Here is a 26,128-nt window from a genome sequence, read left to right on the forward strand (position 1 = left end):
TTGTAACTTCGAACAGTCACCAAGCGAACTGTTGTAAGTTGAGGACTACCTGTACTTCATCACTTTTTTTCCTTTTTTTTTTTTGCTCATCAAGTTTTTGACACCTTGCTAGGTGACTGGTGGTATTCGGATGTTGCCATATCCTAAAAGTGGTATAATGGGTGAAAACGTTGAAAAGCCCTGCCCTGCAAAATGAGTCTTGCCCTCTGCCAGAGGTAAGGCATGTTTAGATGTGCACCCTGAAAATTCCTCAGGGACTCAGGGCTTGCAAAGGGGGTGCTCTGGCCTCCTTTTCCACCAGGGCAATCCTGGGAGGTGGGCTGGGCTGAAGGAACTGGCCCAACGTGGCCCAGGGATCTTCTGTGGCCGAAGAGGGGAAATTCGAACCCAGCTCCCTCTAAGATACCCAACAACTTAGCTGCTGCAATGCGCAAGCTTTTGTTTTCAAAGATTTGGGGATCTCGAAGCTGCTCACCAGTTTAGAACTTCATCGGCACCCGACTGGTACCTTTCCTGACTTTCAACTGAGATTTCTTTTTTAGTTCGCCAAAATTTCTAGCGTAGTTCTCGATCGAGACTTTCCCAAAGTCCCAGGATAGGCAGAGGTGGATGTTGGATGGTGTTAAGAGGTATTTTCACAAGGATGTCAGCTGTTCCCATTCAAGCTGCCTTCTCCAATTGACGGGAGGTGAATTTGTCAATGCCGAGGGTGTTCAAGTGGGTGGTCCAGTTGTTTTGGGATTGTACCTAAGGCTCCTATCACGATTGGTACTTCCTTTGCTTTCGTTTGCCGTTTCTATTTATTATTATGATTACCATTTCCTTTTTTTCCCCCCTTTGGTTATTCATTTATTTAGCGTATGGCATGTCGTACACGGACTAGCGATATAAATTAACCTTTCAACTAGATTAGTTGAACCTGTTCCCTGCTGGCAGCCAGACTACTGTGTAGACTTTTCCCTTTTTAGATGAAAAAAAAACCAAAACGACTCTTTTCAAAAAGCAACATTTACCACCACTAGTGCATTGTTCAAATTCGGTAACAACACGCTAATGTTTGGACATCGTAACTTCCCCCACTCTTTCTAAAGAAATTAAGCCTGCAAACAAGTGGACAATACATTTCTTTGCTGGGGGAAGAAGGCTGAAACATCCTCTATCCACGTACATGAAACTCTAGAGCAGACATGTCAAACTTGCGACGTCACGTGACATCGCGCAACGTATCGGGACGGTTTTGCCGTTGCCGGCAATGGGGTGGGCATGGCTTCCGGATGACGCGTCCAGCCCGTGGGCTGGCAGTTTGACACCCCTGCTCTAGACAAGCACCATCTTCCCCCCCCGCCGAAGGATTGAAATGAACAATGAGGATCTCTGTAATTGCTGTGAATAGACAGGTGAGGACACCTGAGGACAAGGTGGCACAGTGGCTCAGTGGTTAAAGAGGCTGAGCTTGTCAGCCGGAAAGCTGGCAGCCCGGGTTCAAGACCCAAGTGCCGCGCGATGGGGTGAGCTCCTGTCGGTCTTCCAGCTCCTGCCCACCTAGGAGTTTGAAAGCATGCAAATGCAAGTAGATGAATAGGTACCACTATCGTGGGAAAGCAGCAGCGTTCTGTACGGGTCAGCCTCTGGCCACGCTGGCAACATGACCACAGGAGCATCTCCGGACAACCATGACTCCAGAAATGGAGATGAAAACACACACACACACACACACACACACACACACACACACACACGCACACACATGGGATATATTTTATCAATGGCTAGAAAAACAAGGTAGAGAGAAAGGAGTTTAACATGTATTAGTAAATTAAACATTGGAAGGCAGACAATATGTTGCTGATAAAATATTAAGGATTTGTGATTATAAATAATTAATAAAATATTTAACACACACACACACAAAAAAAAAGAGCTGGAAGGACATCAGCTCTTGGAGGTCATCTAGTCCAACCCCCTGCTCAGGCAGGAAACCCTATACCATTTCAGACAAATGGCTGTCCAGTCTCCTCTTAAAAACTTCCAGTGTTGGAGCATTCACCGCTTCTGGAGGCAGGTGGTTCCACTGGTTAATTGTTCTCACTGCCAGGAAATTTCTCTTTAGTTCTAGGTTGCTTCTCTCCTTGGTTAGTTTCCACCCGTTACTTCTTGTCCTGCCTTCAGGGGCTTTGGAGAATAGCTTGACTGCCTCTTCTTTGGGGTAGCCCCTGAGATATTGGAAGACTGCTATCATGTCACCCCTCACCCTTCTCTTCATTAGACTAGACGTTCCCAATTCCAGCAACCGTTCTTTATATGTTTTAGCCTCCAGTTCCTTAAGTCAAAGACTACGTATAACGCTGAGGAAAAAAGAAGGAAAAAGAAAGCCAGCAGCTGCAAGGTGGATAGCCCTGGTGACAAGAACAATTAATGTCCCCACTGAAAGGCCACGTTGAGGACAGATTATTCAGAAGAGACTCAATCTATGCGCCTGTCAAGAGTCAACACGGACTCGGCAACACCAATTCAATCAATGTCACTTCGTCTAATCAAATTGCTAATGTTTTCCTAGAGCTGCATAAATTACTCCTAGATGTGGCCTTTGAAAAAAAAATAAAAATGACCGGCGTCTGAAAAAAAAAAGGATTGTTACAGTGTCGGTAAGAAACTCTCTAAAATTGAACGCTCGCTGGGAGACGGGTGAAATTTGGCTTCAAAACCTCAGCTCGGTTCCCTTCACCGCAGCTGTCTTTTCAAGCCCAGAGGCGTAATTTTTATTATTCCTGGACGACAAATAAAAATGCTGCTAAAAATAGCCCATTCTCAGTTTGAGCGCTGGTGCCAGGCCGTTTTTGTTTAACCCAGAAGCGAGTTACACCAGGCTATTTCAGAAGCCCTGAATTTATTTATTTTTTATCAAACTAAAGGTTGCTAACATCACAAAGGGGCACATGCTGAAAAAGAAATCTGCCCTGTGGCACAGAGTTTGTTAGAAGCTTAGAACAACGATGCAAAGTCACCCCAGGATGGAAAAATTCCAAATCGCTGGAACCTGCTGTCTACTTTACAGTTGGAGAGAAGCCACAGTTAGACAACTTCTGTTGTTGTTCCTTTCTGGGCTACCCTTGGCAAATGTTGAGTGTTGCAAATAATTATTGCTGCGTTTCTACGCAGAAATGCAAGAGATTCGTTTGCTTGTGAGGAACTGTGTTTACAGCGGCTTGACTGGGAGTCCTTCACTTCTGTTTTGATTCACATGAGATTGAGCTAACACTGACCCTTCCTCACTTAAGATTAGGTAAAGGTAAAGGTTCCCCCGCACGTGCGTGCTAGTCGTTTCCAACTCTAGGGGCCGGTGCTCATCTCCGTTTCAAAGCCGAAGAGCCAGCGCTTGTCCGAGGACGTCTCCGTGGTCATGTGGCCGGCATGACTAGACGCCAAAGGCGCACGGAACGCTGTTACCTTCCCACCGGAGTGGTCCCTATTTTTCTACTTGCATTTTTATGTGCTTTCGAACTGCTAGGTTGGCAGAAGCTGGGACGAGTAACAGGCACTCACTCTGTTACGCGGCACTCAGGATTCGACCTGCCAAACTGCTGACCTTCTGATCGACAAGCTCAGCGTCCTAACCCACTGAGCCACCGCAGCAGCTGATTAAACTCTGAAAGCTCCTTCCCCATGAGTCTAGGCCGGGATGATTTATGCACGGTCACTCATGCGCTCGTGACCTCTCATCTGGACTACTGCAACGCTCTCTACATGGGGCTGCCCTTGAGGACCACCCGGAGGCTCCAACTGGTACAGAATGCAGCCGCGAGAGTTGTGTTGGGAGTCTCCCGATTGTTGTGACTCAGGGCCAGCCTGTGGGTCCGGCAGCCGGCTCAGATGTCTCGGATGACTCAGATGAGGGGGAGGAGGAGGGTGTGGAAGACGAACTGGCTGATGATGGCTTGGAGGCTTCGCAGAGCCCCCAGCCGGGGCCCTCTTCTCAGCTGCGTGAGCCCGATAGTGCGGAGGATGATGACCCACAGCTGGCCCTGTTCAAGGACGCCCGACGCAGGAGGCAGTCGAGCAGGAACAAACAGAGAAAGGCTGTGGGACTCCTCGGGAGGAGGCACAGGGAGGCCACGCCCTGAACTCTAAATAAAAGGAGTGTTTGGGGAAGGGCTGGTTGCTGAAAGCAACCCTTCCGTTTGAGGATTCAAGTTCCAGTGTTTTTGTTTCTTGTTCTGTTGTTTGTGTAATAAATCTTGGCAGACGCTTTGCAGCCTCAGACGCTCTCCAGTCTCTACTGTTTGAACAGGGGTTTGCCTTATTGCAAGGCCGGTAGCAGGCTGGTTCAGAACACCGATACTCCCATGTTACACCTCTGCTCCGTGAGCTGCATTGGTTACCAGTTGTCTTCCGGGTGAGATTCAAGGTACTAGTAATGGTGTTCAAAGCCCTACATGGCAGGGGTCCGGAGTACCTCAGGGAACACCTGCTGCCGGCATCAACCTCCCTGCGCCCTGTGCATTCCCACAGAGAGGGCCTCCTCAGGGTGCCACCGGTCAGAGAATGTCGACTGGTGGCCCCCAGGGGGAGATCCTTCTCTGTGGGCGCTCCGGAACTATGGAATCAGTTGCCAGTAGAGCTCCGGATGGCGCCCGATCTTCGCTCCTTTCGCCGCGATCTGAAAACATTTTTATTTGAACAAGCCGGCCTGGCCTGATGGGGGATTGGTGGGGTTTTTATTGCTGTACTTTTGGGGTTTTTATAAATGTTTTGTGTTAATTGTTTTTAATGGGCAACTATTTAATCTTTTTTTAATCTTTTTTAATATTTGTAACTTCGCATTTTATTCTTGCCCTGTTCACCGCCCTGAGTCCTTCGGGAGAAGGGCGGTATAGAAATATTAATAAACTGAAACTGAAACTGAGTCCAACTAAAGCTTTAGGTAACAAATGGACACTGATTCCCATTCAGGATCATGAGCGCATGATGGAGGTAGACAAGGCTGATCACATCCCATTTTAAAATCAAGATTACAGAACCTTCTAAGAAAGAAGACAATGGAGTGGCATTGCGACCTAGAGCTGAAGATGTTTGCCTCCCGTTGGGAAGGTTGAGAGTTCAATCCTAGATAGCTAAAGAGGTTTCTCTATCAGGGTGCAAAGAGAAAATATGCGCTGTGAACTCCGCGTTAGGCATCAGGAAGGGCATCTGGCCTGTAAACGCTCAGCTCCATTCGGTCACCCTGACTCCACCCCAAATTAAGGGATTACAGTTTTTCTTTTTAAAAAAAAAAGAAAAACAAAAACAGGGAAGACAATGCAGCATGCAACAATAATGGTATGTGACAAACATCACCATAAGGATGAATCCCTCTTTCTGGAAAGGGAGGCTTGTTCTACTTTACGTGGCTCAAACCCGCTCAGAATTCAAAATTCACTCAAAACCGCTTCCAGCTCATTTTTTTCCCCTCCCCTAGGGGCCCATGCAATTTGTTGCATGTCAGGGAGCTGGAGGCTCAAAGAAACAAATCAAAATTTGGCCAGTGTCTCACTGCTAAAACAAGTCAGTGAAGTTCGCCATCTGTACATTTTGGCTGCGTTCCCTTGTTTGGGCCCGCAGCCCTGTCACAGAGTCTTTGTTTCAGCAGCTAATGTGCTTTCGGTTCGTTTCTGGCACAGCGTTGCGAATGCCAGGAAAACTGCGACAACTTCAAACCAGGCCTTTCTAAAAGGGAGCTCTTTCCTCCCTAAGATGCTGACCGACTTGCGAACACGGAGGTGGAACCTAGGAAGATCACAAAGTCTAAAGAAGAAGAGAGTCAGCAGTCCAGGGATTGCCTCAATATTTAATATCTCAATATCTCTCAATATTTCTAAGGGGGAAGGAGGAGGAGGGGGAAGGGGAAGGAGGAGGAGGAGGAGGAGGAGGAGGAGGAGGAGGAGGAGGAGGAGGAGGAGGAGGAGGAGGAGGAGGAGGAGGAGGAGGAGAAGTCTCCTTGGGACTCATACAAATAATTCAGACCTTATATTTGACAAAGGAAAGATGAAAAAATGAAGAACCTCTAATCAAAATGCAAACTCCCTTCTCTACCTTTCATCATATGGAAATTTAACTAACTAAGAATCGGCACGTACAGTTGTTTCTTACCCCAAAGCAAAGATGGCTCCTTCTAAACATTGGAAATTCCTTTGGATACTTTCCGATTATGAGTGTAACTGGAACCAAAGCCTGGGGCTTTAATTCTCTTGCCGGTTCTTAATTTTCCATTCTCATCCAATGGGTGCATCCAAAACTGGCTGTTATCTTGCAGCTTCTCCCTACCTCATTCGTGGAATGTGATGGGGACCAATCTACCATGTGTAACCATCCCGTGGTTTTGTTCCACCATTTCTTCTGAGGCACACAGTCTCCTCTGACTGGAAGTCCTAGAGGCACTTCAAAGACCTCCTCAACCTTCTGTGGTTCATCTCAGAAGATGAAACCAAGACAACTTAGGGGGCTCAACTAAATCCCAGGAGAAGCCGATGGAGGTAAAGAAGTCATAAATTAAAACAATAGCAGATTTATGTTCTGGAACACCCAATTCCATCCAAATAGGATCCAGGGAAATCTGATCAAACAAGAGTTAGATGTTTGCATCGTGGATGCTCTTGATTATGTCCTAAGCGGGCAAGTTTCCTTGCTCCTCTGCTTCTCACATTCTTTCCATGCCTTCGTATGCATAATGGCCAGTCTCCCTAAGCAAGGCTGTTTTTCAGCAGAGGACACTTGATCCCATCATTACAACCTCAAGGCTGGTAATGAGATCAGAAACTTGACACACGGCTGTTGGGATCAAGTATCTTTCAGGTGGCAGAAAGTAAGCTTATTAAATTTTAAACAGAGCATGGCCCTCATCTGTGGTTTCAGCTCCCAAGCCATCGTTCCAACCCCGACCCCACTCCTAACCCACAAGAATCAAGTCTAGAAAGCTTCAAATCCTCTTTCACAGTAAAGATAAAGGTTCCCCCGCACATGCGTGCTAGTCGTTTCCGACTCTAGGGGGCCGGTGCTCATCTCCGTTTCAAAGCCGAAGAGCCAGCGCTTGTCCGAGGACGTCTCCGTGGTCATGTGGCCGGCACGACTAGATGCCAAAGGCGCACGGAACACTGTTACCTTCCCACCGGAGTGGTCCCTATTTTTCTACTTGCATTTTTTACGTGCTTTCGAACTGCTAGGTTGGCAGAAGCTGGGACGAGTAACAGGCGCTCACTCTGTTACGCAGCACTCGGGATTCGACCCGCCAAACTGCTGACCTTCTGATCGACAAGCTCAGCGTCCTAACCCACTGAGCCACCACGTCCTCTTTCACAGTACTATATCTCTAAATTCAGACTTCCCACCTTCAACATTAATTAGAAAGTCTGTAAACGTAAGCCTACGTATAGATATCACCCAGTCTTAGGCAGTCCTTCCCTTGGAGGTCTTATACGCCAACTCCTTGCCCAGAGCAAGAGACTTTATACTATCCTGAACAAATGGTTGTCCAATCTTTCCTTGGAAACCTCCAGTGATCCACAACTCCAAGAGTCCATCTGTTCCACTGATTAATCGTTATCGCTATCAGGAAATTCCTCCTTATTTCCAAGTTGGATCTCCTTCTGACAGGCTTCCTTCCACCCACTGCTTTTTTGCCAACTTAACAAGAGACATCAACCCTCATCCGTTCTATGCTATACAGTACATTGTGAGTGAGCACAAGGTCTGTCAACCTTGCCAGCTTTAAGATGTGAAGACTTCAACTCCCAGAATTCCCCAGCAACTCTCTCTTTTCACAGGACTGCCTCACGCTTAAAGAACCACGCCCCACATTGTACTGTGGACTGGCAACAGACCTCAGTTACACAATAGTTTTGGCAATCAGCTATAGCCGTCAGCCCAACTCCTGACTTTTCCTTCCATATTTAGATTTTCGCAGATCAACCTAGATATTTATATCTCATATACATGTTGTATTTTGATGTTCCTTTAAGTTTTTGCATCCCGAGTGCTGACTGTAATTTTCGTGCTGGATTAATTTGTAAACCAAGTGTTTTCAAGAACAGGGACAGACAAACAGAACTATTCTATTTTGGTTTCTGTAAGTGTATGTACACACATATGGGCACCTAGATATAAATAGGTTTACTTCTGACAAATGCAGGGCTTCAGCTGATTATCCCAGAGGTCTAAGATGGGTTGGATAAGTGCGCAAAAGTGCACTGAACATGCCTGTGGTCTAGTCAAAGCCTTTGCCCAACACAGAAGACCTACACAACAGCCTGAAATATCAAAATAGCTAACGGAGAACTGCAGTTCGGGACTGTGCGGTAGGCCACTTTGTCAAATGAACAAACCCCAGGCCATCATCACATTCAACAGCTACACAGGGAGAAGAGGAGAGTTTTGCCAAGTTGCACGTCTTTTGAGATCTACGAAAGAAACGTTGGCTATGGAATACTCACAAACTGCCTCCGAAGCTTCGTTTTGACCCGCTCCGTCTTCGTTTCGGCCGGGGGGAGAGAGTAACTGAGGGAGCTAAGGTGGTTGTCCACTGAGAGACTCTTCCTCATGTAGAAAGACCGAGTTCGGATGGCCCTGAAAGGGGCCTCATCCATCACAGTGCAAAGTCGCGGTTGCATGGTGGCCTCTCTCCCGGGATTCAGGCAGTCATCTTCTAGCTCCCAGGCCTCTCCTGGGGGACACAAAGCGGAGAAGATGGGCTCTCGGGCATGAAATGGAGGATTAACACTCATAGATCAACCCACAATATTATCCAACTTACGGTCAACGCTTTTACCAGGGATAAAAAAAAATATCATCCAGCACCACAGTCTGGTTTGGAAGCATCCCTGCTTTGGACAGGAAGGTGGTGCAGAGAGTGGTGAGGAGGGCCGAAAAGATCGTTGGCAGTTTATTTATTTATTTATTTTATTCCATTTATATCCCGCCCTTCTCCGAAGACTCAGGGCGGCTTACAAGCTTAGCAGTAGCCTTCATTCTATGTATATGCCTGCTTATTAGGGCTTTCGCCCCCCCCCCAAGCGGCATTATTACAAAGTCAGCTTATTGCCCCCAACAATCTGGGTCCTCATTTTATCTACCTCGGAAGGATGGAAGGCTGAGTCAACCTTGAGCCTGGTGGGATGCGAACCTGCACTAATTGCAGGCAGCTGGTGTTCCCTCCCTCCCATCCAGGACATAGCACAGAAGTGTTGCTTGAACAGGGTCCGTAAGATTATCTGGGACACTTGTCATGGTTCCGACTAATGAGACAGATCAAAGAACATTCCATGACTGTTTATTCTAAAAAGTCTATAACCGTGGTGGCAAACCTATGGCACGCATGCTACAGGTGGCACGCAGAGCCCTCTCTGTGGGCACGCGCACCATCGCCGGAGTCCTTGGTCTTCAGCTGGGTTTTATAAACCTTTTCGCTTTAGGCCTCCACCGCCATGTGCAAAAGAAAAAAAAAAGGTTCAATCAATCAATTTCAACTTCTTGCAGGAAAAAAAAGATCTCGCAAAATTGGAATTGATTGAACTTTTTAGTCCCACCCAGCCTGCTGTTACCAACGCAGCCACGCCCAGCCAATGGGCCATGCCCAGCCAATGGGCCACGCCCACATGGCGCCCGACAATACACAAATGGGTTTTGGGTGGCAGTTTGGGCACTCGGTCTCTAAAAGGTTCGCCATCACTGGTCTATAATAATGAGAACGAAGCATCGGCACTCACGGATGGATGCCAGAATCTGAATCCTCCTCCCCTGAACACATCGTATCCTACACAATTCCCTCCAGTATTTACACGTCATTTATCACATTCTCCAATTAGTTTAACATACAAGTTCCACCTCCTTTCTGTAGCGAGCTATCCCTTATCTTATCAAAACAACCGGGTTTACATCCCACCCACCCCTTTCAGTGATTCAAAGCAAAACAGCTTAGAGCAAAAGGCTGCCTCTTATATTGTCAGAGCAAAAACATCCAATGTTTGCAGCGTTGACACACTACTCATCTTCTTCACGACCTGTTTTCCTTGTTCCCTTCTGGGAGGAGGGGGCTTCGTGGTATCCGAAGTAGAACATCCAGATTCAGCCACAGTTTCATTCCATACAGCATTAACCTTGTGAACTCTCAAGCTTTCCTCCTTCCCTTATATATTCAAGGTATTTAATATTTTATTGTTATGTATATGTAGGGGTGTGGGTCTATACATATGTTGTATGTAGTATGTTTTAGGTGTGTGTCATGTATGTGTTTCACTTTGAGAGCGAGCAACTAAATTTCATTTTTGATGTGTGCCATTGTGCCCACGGTAAAAAAAAATGACAATAAACGTTATCTTATCTTATCCATGAGAGGCAATCAAGATTTAATGGTTTGCTGGCCAACTGTTGGGAGAATGGTATCAAATGAGACAAGGAGGGTCATCCCTCCAAAATGCAGTTCTTGACTAACAGGAAATATTTTCAGTTATGTAAGAAAGCATTTCTCAACTTGACAACTTGTACATCTGAACTAGGCTGCATTGTTTCTCGGTGTCATGGAATATATGCGAGTATGTGGGTATATGCTGCTATTATTATCATTATTATATTGATCATCGCACAGTCAGCCAGATGTTCAGACCGGATTTGGCATTTTTTGTCTACCTATCAAGTCCTTACCAAGGACCTGGGATAGGCAGATGTGGATGTTTGAGGGTATTACCGATACCGTCGCAGGATGGAAGCAGTTCCTAGCAAGGCTGCCTTTTGCAATTGACTAATGGCGAATTTGTCAATGCCAATGGTGTTCAAATGGTGCTCCTGTTGTTTTGGGATTGCACTCGAGGCACCTATTACTATTGGTACTACCCTTGCTTGCCTTTGCCACAGTCTTTCTATTTCTATTTGTAGGTCTTTGTATTTTGTTATCTTCTCCAGTTCTTTCTCGTCTATTCTGCTGTCTCCAGGCACTGCCACGTCCACTATCCAGACTTTTTTTGTCTATGATGATGATGATGATGATGTCATATTTATGTAGTGTATATTGAAGGTGGTGACCCTTTTTAGAGCTGTATGCAACGAGATTTCATTTTAATGTAGGCCAACTAGTTTACATTCAGTAAAGTTATTCTATGTCTAAGTCTAAGCCTTGAAGATGGGTGGACTTCATTCAACTCCCAGAAATGTGCAAAATGGGAATCAAGCCAATTATTCTAGGAAGGGTCTACCACAAACTGTAGTCCAGAGTATCTCAACTGTGGCAGCTTGAAGATGGGTGGACTTCATGGCGGGCTGGGGAATTCTGGGAGTTGACGTCCACCCATCTTTAAGTTGCCAAGGTCAAGAAACACTGTTTTAAGGTTCTGTATCCAAACCATAGCTTTATGCAAGCTATATACGTATTTTATGGATAATATGAAGGCAACCAGCACTGACCTACATTACAAGGGTGGTCTAAGGACTAGAGAAATAATGCAGCTGAAGGCTCAGATCATCCTGCACAGCTAAATTTATGCAATAATCTTTATTAAAAGGCAAGACATGCCTTATCTAACGATTCTGGCTTCTCGCAGAAGGGAAAGATCCTTTGTACTCAGAGGGACTGACATCAGAATATAATTTCTATCTGGCACTTATGTATTTGGTCGCTAAAATTAATTGCGAAGGATGGGACCATTTTTAATTGTTTTTAGTTGAAATACATTAAGTATCCTCAAAACGTGAGGCTGTGCTAGACACAGAATGTTCTGCATTTTTTGGCTATGGAAATTGAGTGTGTGTGGGGGAGAACAAAAATTATGTCCAACGATAGCTTCACTTTTGTAAGCTTTCTAGAACTTCAGTTTGGCCCGGGAAATTTGCAGCATTAAAGAGGAAGGCTGATCAATTGTTTACATGACAGTTGTCTTCATATTTCAAGTTGATTCAACAGTGTGACATTCTAAACACCAACAATCCGAAAAACACCTCTTTAACTTGAAAAATCTTTCAGTTCTTCAATAAAAAGGTAAAGGTAAAATTTCCCCCATACATGCTTGCTAGTTGTTTCCTAGGGGCCGGTGCTCATCTCCGTTTCAAAGCCGAAGAGCCAGCGCTTGTCCGAGGACGTCTCCGTGGTCATGTGGCCGGCATGACTAGACGCCAAAGGCGCACGGAACGCTGTTACCTTCCCACCTGAGTGGTCCCTATTTTTCTACTTGCATTTTTACGTGCTTTCGAACTGCTAGGTTGGCAGAAGCTGGGACGAGTAACAGGCGCTCACTCTGCTACGCGGCACTCGGGATTCGACCCGCCAAACTGCCGACCTTCTGATCGACAAGCTCAGCGTCCCAACCCACTGAGCCACCGCGTCCCTATTCAGTTCTTCAATACAACGTGCTTAATAAAGATGGGTTTTTTTACCCCAGCCAGAAACAGCATTTCCACATAAATTGATAGACTTCTTTAAAGCAACCTATGAATACAGGATACAGAATAGAAGATAGCATAACAGAACAGGAAGGGACTTTGGAGGTCTTCTAGTCCAACCCTCTGCTCAGGCAGGTGACCCTATACTACACCAGACAAACGGCTAAAGAATAAATAAAGAGTAAAAAGAAAAGAAAGAAGAAAATTCTTCACACTGTCTCAAAATTGTGAGATACTTTCTTCCCTCACGATCCATCCTCCCTGCCTCCTGCGTTATTTATGTTTCCCTTGCTTGCTTAAATCTCTCCTGATCTGCAGAGTAATACGTCTTGTCAAGCAGAGAGTTTTTAAAATGGCAGACATTTGTTTTATCTGCTCAGCTCCCTTCAGCTTTTATGCTGTTGCTTTATAGATCTTTGACACAGGATTTGTGGTTTTTCCAAGGAGGTAAAAACCACCGTGATGCACAAACATTGGCAAGCAGGCTTGGATGGTTTTAAAGCAAACAGAAGCTGGGATCGTGTCTAAGCACGAGAAAAAGTCGCCGTGGCAGAAGCTTTTATCGTCGTCGTTTTAATTTCGGAAGCTATCGACATTTTTTTCCCCCCTTCAAATCTCCATCCGAGCACAATCCCCCACCAGGCTTGGAACATCTGAACAAAGCGTCGACAACTTGCAGATATGTAAAAAAAAATTCTTGAACAAAAGGCAGAACAAATTAGACATAGTCCTTGACTTACGCTCGTAACTGAAGCCAAAATTTCTGTGGCTTAAGCGAGACAATTACTAACAGAGTTTTGCCCCATTGTGCCACCTTACTTGCCACAGTTGCTAAGTGAATCACCGCAGTAAGACGGTCGTTAAATGAATCTGGCGTCCCCATTGATGTTTCTTGTCAGAAGGTCATAAAAGGGGATCATGTGACCCTTGGACACTGTGAGACCATCATAAATCTGAACTGGTGGCCGAGCATCCGAATTTGGATCCTGTGACTTTGGGGATGCTGCAAGGGTCCAGAAGTGTGAAAACTGGTCCTAGGTCAGTCATTTTTTTTCAGTGGCGTAGTAACTTTAAACCGTCACTAAATGAACCGTTGTAATTCAAGGACTATCTGTTATTCATTCAGAGTCTTCTTTGCTGAAGCAACTCTTTTAATGCCAGGTGATTAGATAGGAATTTTCTATCAGTGGAATTCACAGCCTCCAGAAGCGGTGAATGCTCCAACACTGGAAGTTTTGAAGAAGAGACTGGACAGCCATTTGTCTGAAATGGGATAGGGTTTCCTGCCTGAGCAGGGGGTTGGACTAGATGACCTCCAAGGTCCCTTCCAACTTTTATTATTATTATTATTATTATTATTATTATTATTATTATTATTATTATTATTATTATTGTTATTGTTATTGCTATTGCTATTGCTATTGCTATTGCTATTGCTATTGCTATTGTTATTATTGTTAATCATCATCATCATCATTGCACAGTCAGCCAGATGGTCAGACTGGATTTGGCATTTTTGTCTACCTATCGAGTCCTTACCAAGGACCTGGGATAGGCAGATGTGAATGTTTGATGGTATTATAGATATCATTGCAGGATGGAAGCAGTTCCTAGCAAGGCCGCCTTTGACTAATGGCAAATTTGTCAACGCCAATGGTGTTCAAGTGGTGCTCCAATTGTTTAGGGATTGCACCCAAGGCGCCTATTACTATTGTTGCTGCTGCTGCTGCTGCTGCTGCTGCTGTTGTTGTTGTTGTTGTTGTTGTTGTTATATGGAGAGGCAGTCTTCGAAGCCCAAAGCAATATACAATATACAATATTCACTGAATTAAAACAGGAATAAATGGCTTAGACTCACCAGTAGAGGGCACCGTGCAACCTTTTTGACAATCCGGGGCAGAGTGATTCCGAAGCGGCTTCTGTTCTGGCATCTCTTTTCTGTACAGTTTGGAGTCCAAAGGTGGAACCCGGCTGATGACGGGGGACTGAGGGATACTGGGAAGTGTCCGAGACTTTCCTAAAAGTGGCCTCTGAGACTTTCGGTCGAGCGACCTTGAAAAGAAAGGAAATGGATAAATAAATAAATAAATAAATAAAAATCACCATTACTTTCAGTTCCAGAATAGCCATGGAGTTTCAGATTTGAAAAGACCTTGGCAAAGAGAAGATCTGGACATTTTGGAACTAGCAATGTCCCTGGAATTCCTTCAGAAATATCCTTTTACATTTCTTAGTAGGGTGGAAAACGGGCTTGAGCTCTTATTCCAAATTTTATTTTCCGGAAACAGAGACAGGAAAACCCTATATATATAAGACCCAGATTGTTGGGGGCAATTAAGCTGACTTTGTAATAATGCCGCTTGGGGGTGTGTGAAAGCTCTAATAAGCAGGCATATACATAGAATGAAGGCTACTGCTAAGTTTGTAAGCCGCCCTGAGTCTTCGGAGAAGGGCGGGATATAAATGGAATTAAAATAAAAAATTAAAAAATACACTATTTCAGACGATCATCACACTGTCCCTGATATCACGTGATCACAATCCAGGTGCTTAGCAACTGGTTCCCTCTTACAACAACGCCTGGCGACGCTTGTTTGCCAAAACACTTTTTTTCCCCAAAAATAATTTCCAAAGTGCCGTGCAGCTTTTCTAATAAGCTGCCTAGAGCCCTATAAATAGCCACCGCTTTGCTTGGGGGGATCTGGAAGAGTTGATAATCAAGATTTGACAAGCATTAAAAAGAAAAAGAAAATCTTTTTAGCTGAAGCAATCAACCCGTTCTCATCACATTACCTGCTGAGCAACCAAATGAGAGAGAGAGAGAGAGAGATGCAGTGCCATATTTCGCTATCCAGATGCCACCAGATGTCTTTGGCATCTGAGATTAAAGCTACTACGACACAAGAATGACAAAAACAGCCTTGCCAAAGGCTGTCGGGTTGGAATCTAACCGTTTTACGGAAGCCTCACTCTGCTTGCTACAGTCACACGTTGGCTTAAACCAGGGTTGGACAAGGGGGTCAAATGAGAAACTGGAACTTAGTTTAGTTTAGTTTATTGAATTTATATACCGCCCTTTTCCCATAGGACTCAGGGCGGTTTACAAAGTATTTAAAAACGTCCATACAATACAAAAGTTAAAGACAGTTAAAATAATTAAATTTAATCCCTGAACAAATACAAAACCCCATTTAAAAACTCTCAGCCTGGGCCGGAAAGCTCAAAGAGCCAGGTCTTCAGGTCCCGGCGGAATGACCGAAGGTTGGGGGCAGTCCTAAGCTCCACAGGCAGCTGGTTCCACAGGGCAGGTGCACCCACTGAGAAGGCCCTCCCCCTGGGTGTTATCCGCCGGCAGTCTTTTACCGGCGGCACCCTGAGAAGGCCCTCCATGTGGGAGCGCACAGGACGAAGGGAACTTGATGCCGGCAGCAGGTGTTCCCTTAAATAACTGCTGTGGATGGCCAGATCAATAGGGCTGTGAAGGTACGTGGGCACGCACGCACACACACACACACACACACAGAGACAGTGGACAATCCCTTAAATATGAGCCAGCCGTGTGCTGCAGCTGCCAAAAAAGCCAACACAGTGCTAGGCTGTATTAACAGAGGGATGGAATCAAGATCAAGGGCGTATTTACTACTTAGTCCTGCCAATTTCAAGGCGGGAGTCGTTTACTTGACTCATTAATTTGCAACCTGGCACTGGCCGAGTTGGCACAGCAGAGCTGAGCCAGGGGAAAGCTAGAAAATCCTCATGAAACAATCACACTGACGTGTTCGGCAAGATGGAAAGACAGTTCACAAACAGAAGTAACGTTCTGGTGAGCTGCTTCAGTTCTGACTGCCTAGTAGTTTTAATGTCTGTGTGTCTTCTGGAACGTCCAGCTTTTGGGGACATGCCCGTATGCTAGTCAATTTCGCTTCCTTTGCTTCGTTTTTGCCATCAAAATGCCTTTCCCGGGAAATTAAGCAGAGCAGCAGCTTTCTCGAAGCTTGAGAAGGTGAAATGTCTTAAGTATGACATCATTCAAGTCAGGTGTCATGACAACTGCAAAAGCTGTCTGCATCCCAATGCTTGCCTATTTTCGTTCCACAGCTTCAGGAACAAACAAAACCTTCTCTAACTTATAAAATATTTAATCTGAAGCGAGGCGAAGGCGCCAAATAGGTAGATCTGTGCCCAAGTGTTTCGTAACACATGCCTTCCTTTCCCCAATTTATAACATAAATTGCCGATAACACAGCATTCTTCACTTTTCTCTCTCTCTCTCTCTCTCTCTCTCTCTCTCTCTCTCTCTCTCTCTCTCTCTCTCTCTCTCAGAGAAACTTAAATTAGTGGTTGCTGTTGGCAGACCAGCACAAAAATGCAGTGATTTCAAAATATGGATACACAGTCTATAAAAATATTCCTTTGGGGAAAATACTCCTGCGGTTTAAAGGCAGGGCCTCAGTGTCTTTCCTACAGGGGAAGGACAGATAAAAGCCCTGATTAAGATAGGGGACCATGATCAAGTTTGCAGTTGACATGGAGCTAGGTGTAGTGGTGGGATTCAAATAGGTGAACAACCGGTTCTCTGCGTGGATGCTGCTTCAGGAAGTCAATTCTGGGCCTGGGCCTGGGTCAACAACAAAAAAATTAGCTACTGGTTCAAGTGGTTCAAGCTACTGGTTCAAACCGGCTGAATCCCACCCCTGGCTAGCTGGCTAATAATTCAGAAGGAGATTTTTTTAAAAAAAAAACAAACCTAGCAGATTTGGGTAGCAGGCTGAATGAATAGGGATGGAGTTGAATAGGGAAAGAACTGCATCTCTTTAAGCTTAAGGAGACACTGGGAGGCAATGGCCCAAAGAAAACAAAAAAATAATTGCTTTTTTGGGGTGCCTTCAGGCTACGTTGTGAGGTCTTTGGGGATCTGTTTCCTTGCAGATGTTCACTGATGACATTACCTAGTTTGGCAACGAAACGTCTGCAAGAAAACCCTTTCTGACCTTCTTTGCAGTAGTTGTTATTCCACAAGTTATTCCACAAGTCCATTTTGCCCACTGGGTGTTTTTGCTGGAAACAGGAAGTTATGGTGACACTATCCTCAGAGCTATTGATGAGACAGTTTTGAGGTTCCCGTGGCATGCGTCACGGGATCGCATTTTGGGTTTTTGACAATTGGCTTGCATTGATGACCATTTGCGATGTGTCATTTGATGGTAATTTTTGGCACTTTTTATTTTTTTTGCCAGTTGTCAGTGTTACTTCTGGTTTCTGGCAAAAAAAAACACTGGGAAAAACGACTCATTTAATGACTGTGAGGTTTGTTTAACGGCCGCTGCAAAAAAAGGTCATAAAATTGGGCACAGTCACATGATTACCATGACTTACAACCCTAATGCCAGGCTCAATTACGGTCATAAGTTGAACTGCATACAACTCTTTAAAGCAGTCGTTTCTTTTTTTCTGGGTTGGTGAAAAGTTGAGGCTGCTTTAAAGAGTTCGTAGATAAGTGCTATGTTTATGCTCCGAAGTGTTTTTTTTCTGGAATCAATACTGCACTCCACAGCTCTAGTTCCAACAGATTTCAAGGTGGCGTCTAAAATAACCTTGAAACACATCATGAAACATAAGATGTTTTACCGTATAGCGGGAGTGTGCTTCGTAGCATCCTGTGGATATCAACTCACTTTGGCTCATAAGGCAGTTCTAACCCCATAAGAATAGAATTTGTTTTAAAAGAAGCATGCGATAACTGCATAAGCTATGCACCACTGCCTCGTGTTATGCAGAACTCTTATGTTTATTAAGTTATCAGCCCATTATGAGTTAACCGTAATTACTTCAAAAGGCAGCAAATACCAACCCATCAGAGACAGAACGCTGCTCACTCAAAAGCCATTATCATCAAGCTTAGGAGTGAATATTCCTATCTTGTGCTAATTATTAGCAAGGTGCTAAACGCAGTCAACTTATGAACCAAGGAATAATGAAATTGTTTTCAACAGTCAGGATCTCCCGTGGTTCTCGGGAGAGGTAAAGGTAAAGGTTCCCCCGCACATGCGCGCTAGTCGTTTCCAACTCTAGGGGCCGGTGCTCATCTCCGTTTCAAAGCCGAAGAGCCAGCGCTTGTCCGAGGACGTCTCCGTGGTCATGTGGCCGGCATGACTAGACGCCAAAGGCGCACGGAACGCTGTTACCTTCCCACCGTAGTGGTCCCTGTTTTTCTACTTGCATTTTTTACGTGCTTTCGAACTGCTAGGTTGGCAGAAGCTGGGACGAGTAACAGGCGCTCACTCTGCTACGCGGCACTCTGTTACACGGCACTCAGGATTCGACCCGCCAAACTGCCAACCTTCTGATCGACAAGCTCAGCGTCCTAACCCGCTGTCAATTCTGAAAGAGGCCACCAAGTAGACAATAGCCAAAGGCTGGCTTAAGGAATTAACGGGGCCACCACACCGGCATGAACAAAATCCGCAAGGCAACCTCGCAAGCAGCTTTTCTGTTCTTCATCATAGCTGCCTGACTCTAAGAGATAAGCTAGCATCCTAGCCAATACCATCAGATGGCCTGGATGCTTAGATGAAGTGACAATGTGCAGGAGAGTACATGGCCCACATCTAATCTTTCTTGACTCTGGAAAATCATCTTCGGCTCAAGTACATTGTATTTCAGCTGTCGCGCCAATCAAATTGTGTGCCGAAGGCCCCGTGCTGAGATGAACAATCTATATGCTGTCGATCTGAAGTTGGTTATCCTAAAAGTCAGGTAGAAAATCTTCACTAGGATCGATCAGAAGATGTCATATCTGGCTTAGCGTTCAGTATACAACGGCAGTAGAGACACAGAATATCTTCAGCAAAAAAAAAAATCAGATCTAAGCTGAGGAATCCCCAATTACGGAGCAAAAATTTCCTCGCTATATGTTTAGGGATACAGAATACGGTCACTTAAATGTAACATTGGATTTTATAGGAAAGCTTTACCTGAAGTAGGTGAGCCCCGGTGGCACAGTGGTTCGAATGCAGTATTGCAGGCTAACTCTGCTCACAGCCAGGAGTTCGATTCTGATCGCATATTCTGGCAGACATTTCAGGCAGCAAGCAAGATCTTTTACTTTAGTACCACAGAGCTCAAACAAATAACTTGCTCACTGCTTATCATCCATCAGCATGACAAGATTCTGTTCCACAAAGTCTGGAAACATTAGCTTCACAGCAAGACCGTTCAAGGATTCAGTGAAAAGTTCACAAACAATTTTTTACAGTTAAATAAAACATGTGTCCCTGGCTTTACAAAACCGACAAATTTCTCACAAGACACAGAAGCAATAGAAATAGTTTAGGGGAAGCCTCTTTTATATATTTGAAGTCACTTCCAATTGGGGAAGGATGGTTTATCACCAACTGCAAGATATGGACCAAAGCCAGTGATATACAACCAGGTTCACACCGGATTCGACGCCATGGTTTGCTTAATCAATATTTAAATAATAACCCACCATTAGTTAGGCTCACACAGCCTGCTAAGCTGTAAACTATGGTTTACCATCCCAAAGGCTGGATTTGTAAAATACCAGGAGCCAAAATCAAACCACACTAGGGGGTTTTACTGTACGGCGAGAACTAGCCTACAACTAAATTCACCAGAAAACTGGAAACAAATACAGATCCCAGATGTTATTTTGACAGATGTTGTAAAGTATGGTGCCTTTGACCTTTCGTGGGTGTTCCTCGCAGGCTAAGTCCTTTATATAAAATAATTACAAAAGCCTTTTCAAAAAATTACAGGCAGTTTTTCCTCACTGTTAAGCATCACCAATTTAATTATTAAAATCTAGGGTGAACACAAAGGTGAAATGGAACAATTCCTTTGCTTAATAAATTTAGGGATTGACGTCCTTGTTTACCAGATCTTCCATTTGATGTCTCATAATCTGCAGGCCCAGGGACGCGGTGGCTCAGTGGGTTAGGACGCTGAGCTTGTCGATCAGAAGGTCGGCGGTTTAGCGGGTCGAATCCCAAGTGCCGCGTAACAGAGTGAGCGTCTGTTACTCGTCCCAGCTTCTGCCAACCTAGCAGTTTGAAAGCACGTAAAAATGCAAGTAGAAAAATAGGGACCACTCCGGTGGGAAGGTAACAGCATTCCGTGCGCCTTTGGCATCTAGTCATGCCGGCCACATGACCACGGAGACGTCCTCGGACAAGCGCTGGCTCTTCGGCTTTGAAACGGAGATGAGCACCGGCCCCTAGAGTCGGAAACGACTAGCACGCACGTGCGGGGGAACCTTTACCTTTACCTTTAATCTGCAGGCCCACAACTAAGAGTTCAATTTGGAATATACTGAGGAGATAATGTGGATTTTCATAAAGCTGCCTCCTCCCCCACAATACAGGTAGTCCCCGACTTACAACAGCTTGTTTAGTGACCATTCAAAGTTACAATGGCCCTGGAAAAAGTGAGTTGTGACCGTTTTTCATAACTACGGCCATTGCAGCATCCCTGTGGTCATGTAATCCAAATTCAGACCCTTGAAAACTGACTCATATTTAGGACAATTTCAGGGATCAACTTAATATTAATCATTTTTAAAGTCCATTTCTCTGCTATTCTACTTCTAAGTGCCTTGGAACGCGCGAAAGGACTGTGTTCTGAACACGCTTCATGCACGCCTTATTACCAACTCCTTATCTTATGCATTTCCTTTCGTGCTGTATTTTTAATAAGTTCATCAGTAATCAGCAAAAGCTGAAAGCTCTTCATTCACGGAGCGGCGTGCGAAGCATTTCAAATTCCAAGCAGCAGTCTTGACCTTATCCACACTGTTCGGATGCCACGCCAGCCCTTCTAGAAATCTTGGCAAGTCGCAAAACAGTTCCATTCTCAGCTCAAAAAACTTTGAAATGAGGCTTTTCCGTACTTGGAAAAGAATGGTTGGTTAAAAAAATAAATAAATAAAAATAAAGCTTTTCCACGCAGCATCGCACAAGTCGGATAAGCCAATGACTTCAAAGAGAGCTAAAGTGAAATGTCATCTGCAAGAGATAAAAGTAACCCACTCGTTTTAAACGCAGGGGAATTTAATGCAAAACAGGCCTTATCGTCTTTTCCAAACAGAAAGTGGTACTTATCAAGCTTGATCATCTTTAAGCAGGATTTACTGAAAAGAAAGGAATGGGGTTGTGAGAATTTCAGCCGCAGCAGGATTTTCCTTTCAGATATATCCTTTTACAAATGCACATTAGGATAGCAGCATCCTTTCAACACTCTCCTCGTCATCTGGCGAGGATGTGAATCTCTCTACCGATAACAGAGAAGCTTGCAACCATCTGATTAATCCGCTCTCAAATCTTTATCAGTCTGGGAACCAGCCATTACAAGCCAAGAGAGAAGAACTACAAAGAACGTGACAGCACAACACTGTTGCAAAGCTGTACGTAATCCTCCCTTGTGCCTAATTTCAGCTCCATTTAAATCTCTCTCTCTTTTTTTAGTAAAGTTTTTATTATTATTTTTCCATACAATTCAGTACTGCTTATTCAACAAACGTGTTGTCCGAGTTTATCGTTCCCTAACACAAATGTAATTCCTAATCCTTTTCTCCAGCCATTGATAAAATAAGTCCCAAGTTTGAAAGTATTGAAAGTTTTGTTGTGTTTTTTCTTTCAACCTCAAAGTGAGTCTATCCATTTCCGCACATTCTAATATATTTTTTTAATTATTTCTTCCTCTGGTGGTATTCCTTCATTTTTCCAGTGTTGTGCGAATAGGATTCTTGCCGCTATTATCGTGTGTAAAATCAAGTCTATACTTTGTTTGTTGAAACTCAAATACTTTGGCCACCTAATGAGAAGGAAGGACTCACTGGAGAAGAGGCTAATGCTGGGAAAGGTTGAGGGCAAGAGAAGAAGGGGACGACAGAGAATGAGGTGGCTGGATGGAGTCACTGAAGCAGGAGGCCTGAGCTTAAATGGACTCCAGAATATAGTAGAGGACAGGAAGGACTGGAGGAACGCTGTCCATGGGGTCGTGATTGGTCGGACACGACTTCGCAACTAACAACAACAACTTTGTTTAATCAATCTTTTCTGGCATTATACCTAGTTTAAAAAAAGTTCAGGTTTGAAATCTACAGGTTTTCCCAACATCTCTTCTAGCCAAGTGTGTATTCTCTTTCATTTTGCTTCAGCTGCTCAGTCTTCTAACTCTTTGAGACCCAATAAAATTCCATATGGCCAGAATGATCTATCGCCAAGTTCTTATGAGTTCACAGATGTGTCATCAAAGATAATATACCGCTCAAAAAAAAGGGAACACTTAAACAACACAATGTACTGTATTTAATAGTAGGATGTCTTATTTTCTGTTCCCTTTATTTTTTTGAGCAGTATACAAGCAGTCCTCTACTTATGACCACAGTAGGGACCTGAACTCCTATTGCTAGGCAAGGCAGTTGCTAAGAGACTTGCGCCCGATTTTGTGATTTTTTTTTTGCTGCAATTGTTCAACGAATCGCTGACATTCTTAAATGGATCACTAGGTTGTTAAGTGAATCCAGCTTCCTTCAACGATTTTGCTTGGCTGGGATGGTTGCAAATGATGATCCCAGGACGTCGGAACCTCTGTATCTCCCTTTCTCTCAGCACTTAAGGAAAGATAAAGTGCAGGTGTCATTCTGACATGTACTTGATATCTCCTCTTGCAAGACCATTGGCTGCCAGTACCTGGATAGCTTCTAAAGTTAATGCACTGCTTACCTGTCTTTGGAGATTCTCCGTCATCTAGGTCATGGTTGTCCCAAAGGTGCTTTTTCTGGAGGCAACTGGACTTTCTGGTTTTCCTTTGAAGACGTTTCATTTCTCATCCAAGAAGCTTCTTCAGCTCTGGCTGGATGGTGCAGAATTTGCATTCTTTGAGAGAGTCATTAAGGCCACTTGGAGGTTTGTCTGTGTCCTCGGGGGTCACCTGAGTAGTGCAAATGTGCCTGGAGCATTCTTGGAGGCAGGATGTTTTCTGCCATGGGTCCTGCCGCCAAGAAGGCGCCACACACATTTGCACTGCTCAGGTGACTCCAAGGACACAGACGAACCTCCAAGTGGCCTCAACGACTGCCTCAAAGAAGGCAAATGACCAGCTGTCTGCAAGGTATATAAATCCTTCCATTCCCCACCATCCAATCAGAGCTGGAGCAGCTTTTTGGATGGGAAGCAAAAGGTCTTCAAAGAAAAACAAGGAAGTCCAGTTGCCTCCTGAAAAAAAGTACTTTTGGGGCACTGCTTACCTATATATCTCAAACTTGGTGTTGAGAAATTCTCAGCCAGCAAGCAGGAGGAATCAAGTGGGCAATTAGCCTGGAGTCATTGCACAGCAACAAGAGACCTAGGCCTGAAACCTCCTAACTTTCATGGAACCTTATCTGTTTGTTCCCAAGAGAAAGCAAGCAGTCTGGGGGGATTCTGGTACTTACAGGTACAGTAAATAAAACAGTCAACTTGAACTTTTCACGTCTGGATCTGGTTGTTTGGGCCTGACACCTGGGGTCAAGCATTGGAAATCAGGAAATCCAGGCAGTTCAAGTGAACATGTAGGTTTCTTGCAATCTTAAGCTCTCTACAAGAACCTGAACTACTAAGGGTCCAAGCAAATTGGCGGTGGATAAGAGTCAATGGAATTCAAGGTGGGCTGGACTCAGATCTCTTGAGGGCATGAAGGGACTTGAGACTGATGATGCGTTTGACCCCCCCCCCTTCCCTCGGGCTCAATCTGGTCATCTCCTACACATAGTAACTTTAAGACCTGTGGATTTCAATGCCCAGAATTCCCTATCAGCATGTTGCTGAAGTTGAAATCCACAAGTCTTAAAGCTCCCAAGTATAGGAGGGGTCCAAGCTGAGCCCGAGGGAGGGGTCAAACGCATCATTAGTTTGGAATCTCTGCGCTACTGTAAGGGATCTAAATCCAGCCCTCCTTGAAGTCCGTTGACTCTTATCTGGCAGCAGTTCACCGTGAACGTTAGTCATTCAGATTCTTGTGTAGAGGTAGCATGAAATAAACTTGTAGTGCTTTTGAATTCTGTCCTGGCTCCTGAATTCTTGCATCTGACACCAAGTTTGAGAAACGCAGGTATACAGGCATCTGAAGTGCAACAGTCCACCAGTTCCCAGGAGAGCACAATAAGATCTACTTACATAGGTCTGATGACCCCTATTAAGCATGAAACCCATTCTGCCTCCCGGTTATCTCTGCAAACTGTACTGGAAGTTATCCTCCGCCTTCCCCAGCTGCAATTACAGTAGGAACGCTTTCAACCAACCCTTTTATCATGTACTAACATCAAAGGAATCATGTTACAAACAAACCCACGCTCAAGATCAAATAAATGCTTTCCCCCTATTCAAACGTATTGCTCCTCTGTATTTATACAAATGGCAGCCAGGAATTCTGAGAGTTGAAGTCCATGAGTCTTAAAAGAGCCAAGGTTGCCTACCGCTGGACACTGACCAACAATCAAGAAGTAAACCATACCCCAATTAAGGAACTTCCAAACAAGCTAACAATAAAGAACAGCCCAATCAAAGGACGTCCAGTGAGTAAGTCACTAGAATATAAAGTGAGGGAAAACCCCACTCTCTACTGGCACTGATGATGTTACCTAGTTTATTTATTTATTTTTTATTTTAATTCCATTTATATCCCGCCCTTCTCCGAAGACTCAGGGCGGCTTACAAGCTTAGCAGTAGCCTTCATTCTATGTATATGCCTGCTTATTAGGGCTTTCACACACACACCCAAGCGGCATTATTACAAAGTCAGCTTAATTGCCCCCAACAATCTGAGTCCTCATTTTACCTACCTCGGAAGGATGGAAGGCTGAGTCAACCTTGAGCCTGGTGGGACGCGAACCTGCACTAATTGCAGGCAGCTGGTGTTACTTAAGGAGGCATTAGCCCACTGCTCCACCAAGGCTCTAATGGGTAATGAAACGCTTTCAAGGAAACAACGAAGCTCAGAAAGCACCAAGAACAGCCCCTGATTGGACACTAACTATGATCCTGAGCGATCAGTCGAGCTGGAAGGGATCTTGGAGGTCATCTAGTCCAACCCCCTGCTCAAGCATACCTATACCATTTCAAACAAGTGACGGTCCGGTTTCTTCTTAAAAATCTCCAGTGATGAAGGCACCTACATTTTATTGCAAAATTATTACTAGATTTCTTTTCTTTTTTTTTTAGCTTTTGTTCAAATAGCTATCTCTTTGACTCCAGCCATCGATTCGTGCAGATATTTTTTTTAAGAACACAGAGAGGCTGTAAAGTAATTACATCTCTAAACAGATCTGTCAGGAAGTTTTAATTCCCTTCTGAGATAACAACAGGGATCCGGAAATTTGCCCCATCCCTCATCTCTAGCTTTCGGGTTCTTGTGTAACTCTTTTGCAACCTGGTGGCAAATTAAAAAGGGCTTTTAAGAGGCAACAACAGTGCCACAGATGTTTGGCAAGAGAGAGGGCTGCTATGCTTAGTAATGTTGGCTAAAGTGTCTGCCGCTGAGCAAAGCTGCAGTTGCACTTAGGATGTTGGAAACCTGCTGGGATGAAGCAAATTGCAGGATGCCAACTTTTTTCTAATAACTGCAAGTGGTAATATCACTGTCCCCCCCCTCCTATTTCACCTTCTACTTTTGATACCATATATGTTCCGTTAAAGATGACGCCGCTGATGGCAGCCTTGGTGAAATGCTGTCA

General features: G+C 44.6%; 1 protein-coding gene across 1 annotated transcript in view; it reads right to left on the minus strand.

Annotated features, from left to right (window-relative positions):
* The window catches only part of LOC308674056 (ankyrin repeat and fibronectin type-III domain-containing protein 1-like), a gene marked incomplete at its 5' end in the record, with an annotated part of 278,899 nt that overhangs the window by 236,820 nt on the left and 15,951 nt on the right, over positions 1-26,128 (minus strand). Inside the window, 2 exons of the mRNA XM_081338228.1 lie at positions 8,463-8,692; positions 14,255-14,448. Coding sequence (XP_081194354.1) covers positions 8,463-8,692; positions 14,255-14,448 — 424 coding nt within the window. The remainder of the gene's footprint in view (positions 1-8,462; positions 8,693-14,254; positions 14,449-26,128) is intronic.

Source organism: Vipera berus, assembly GCF_964194415.1.
Source record: "Vipera berus genome assembly, chromosome: 13".
NCBI classification, from domain to species: Eukaryota; Metazoa; Chordata; class Lepidosauria; order Squamata; family Viperidae; genus Vipera; species Vipera berus.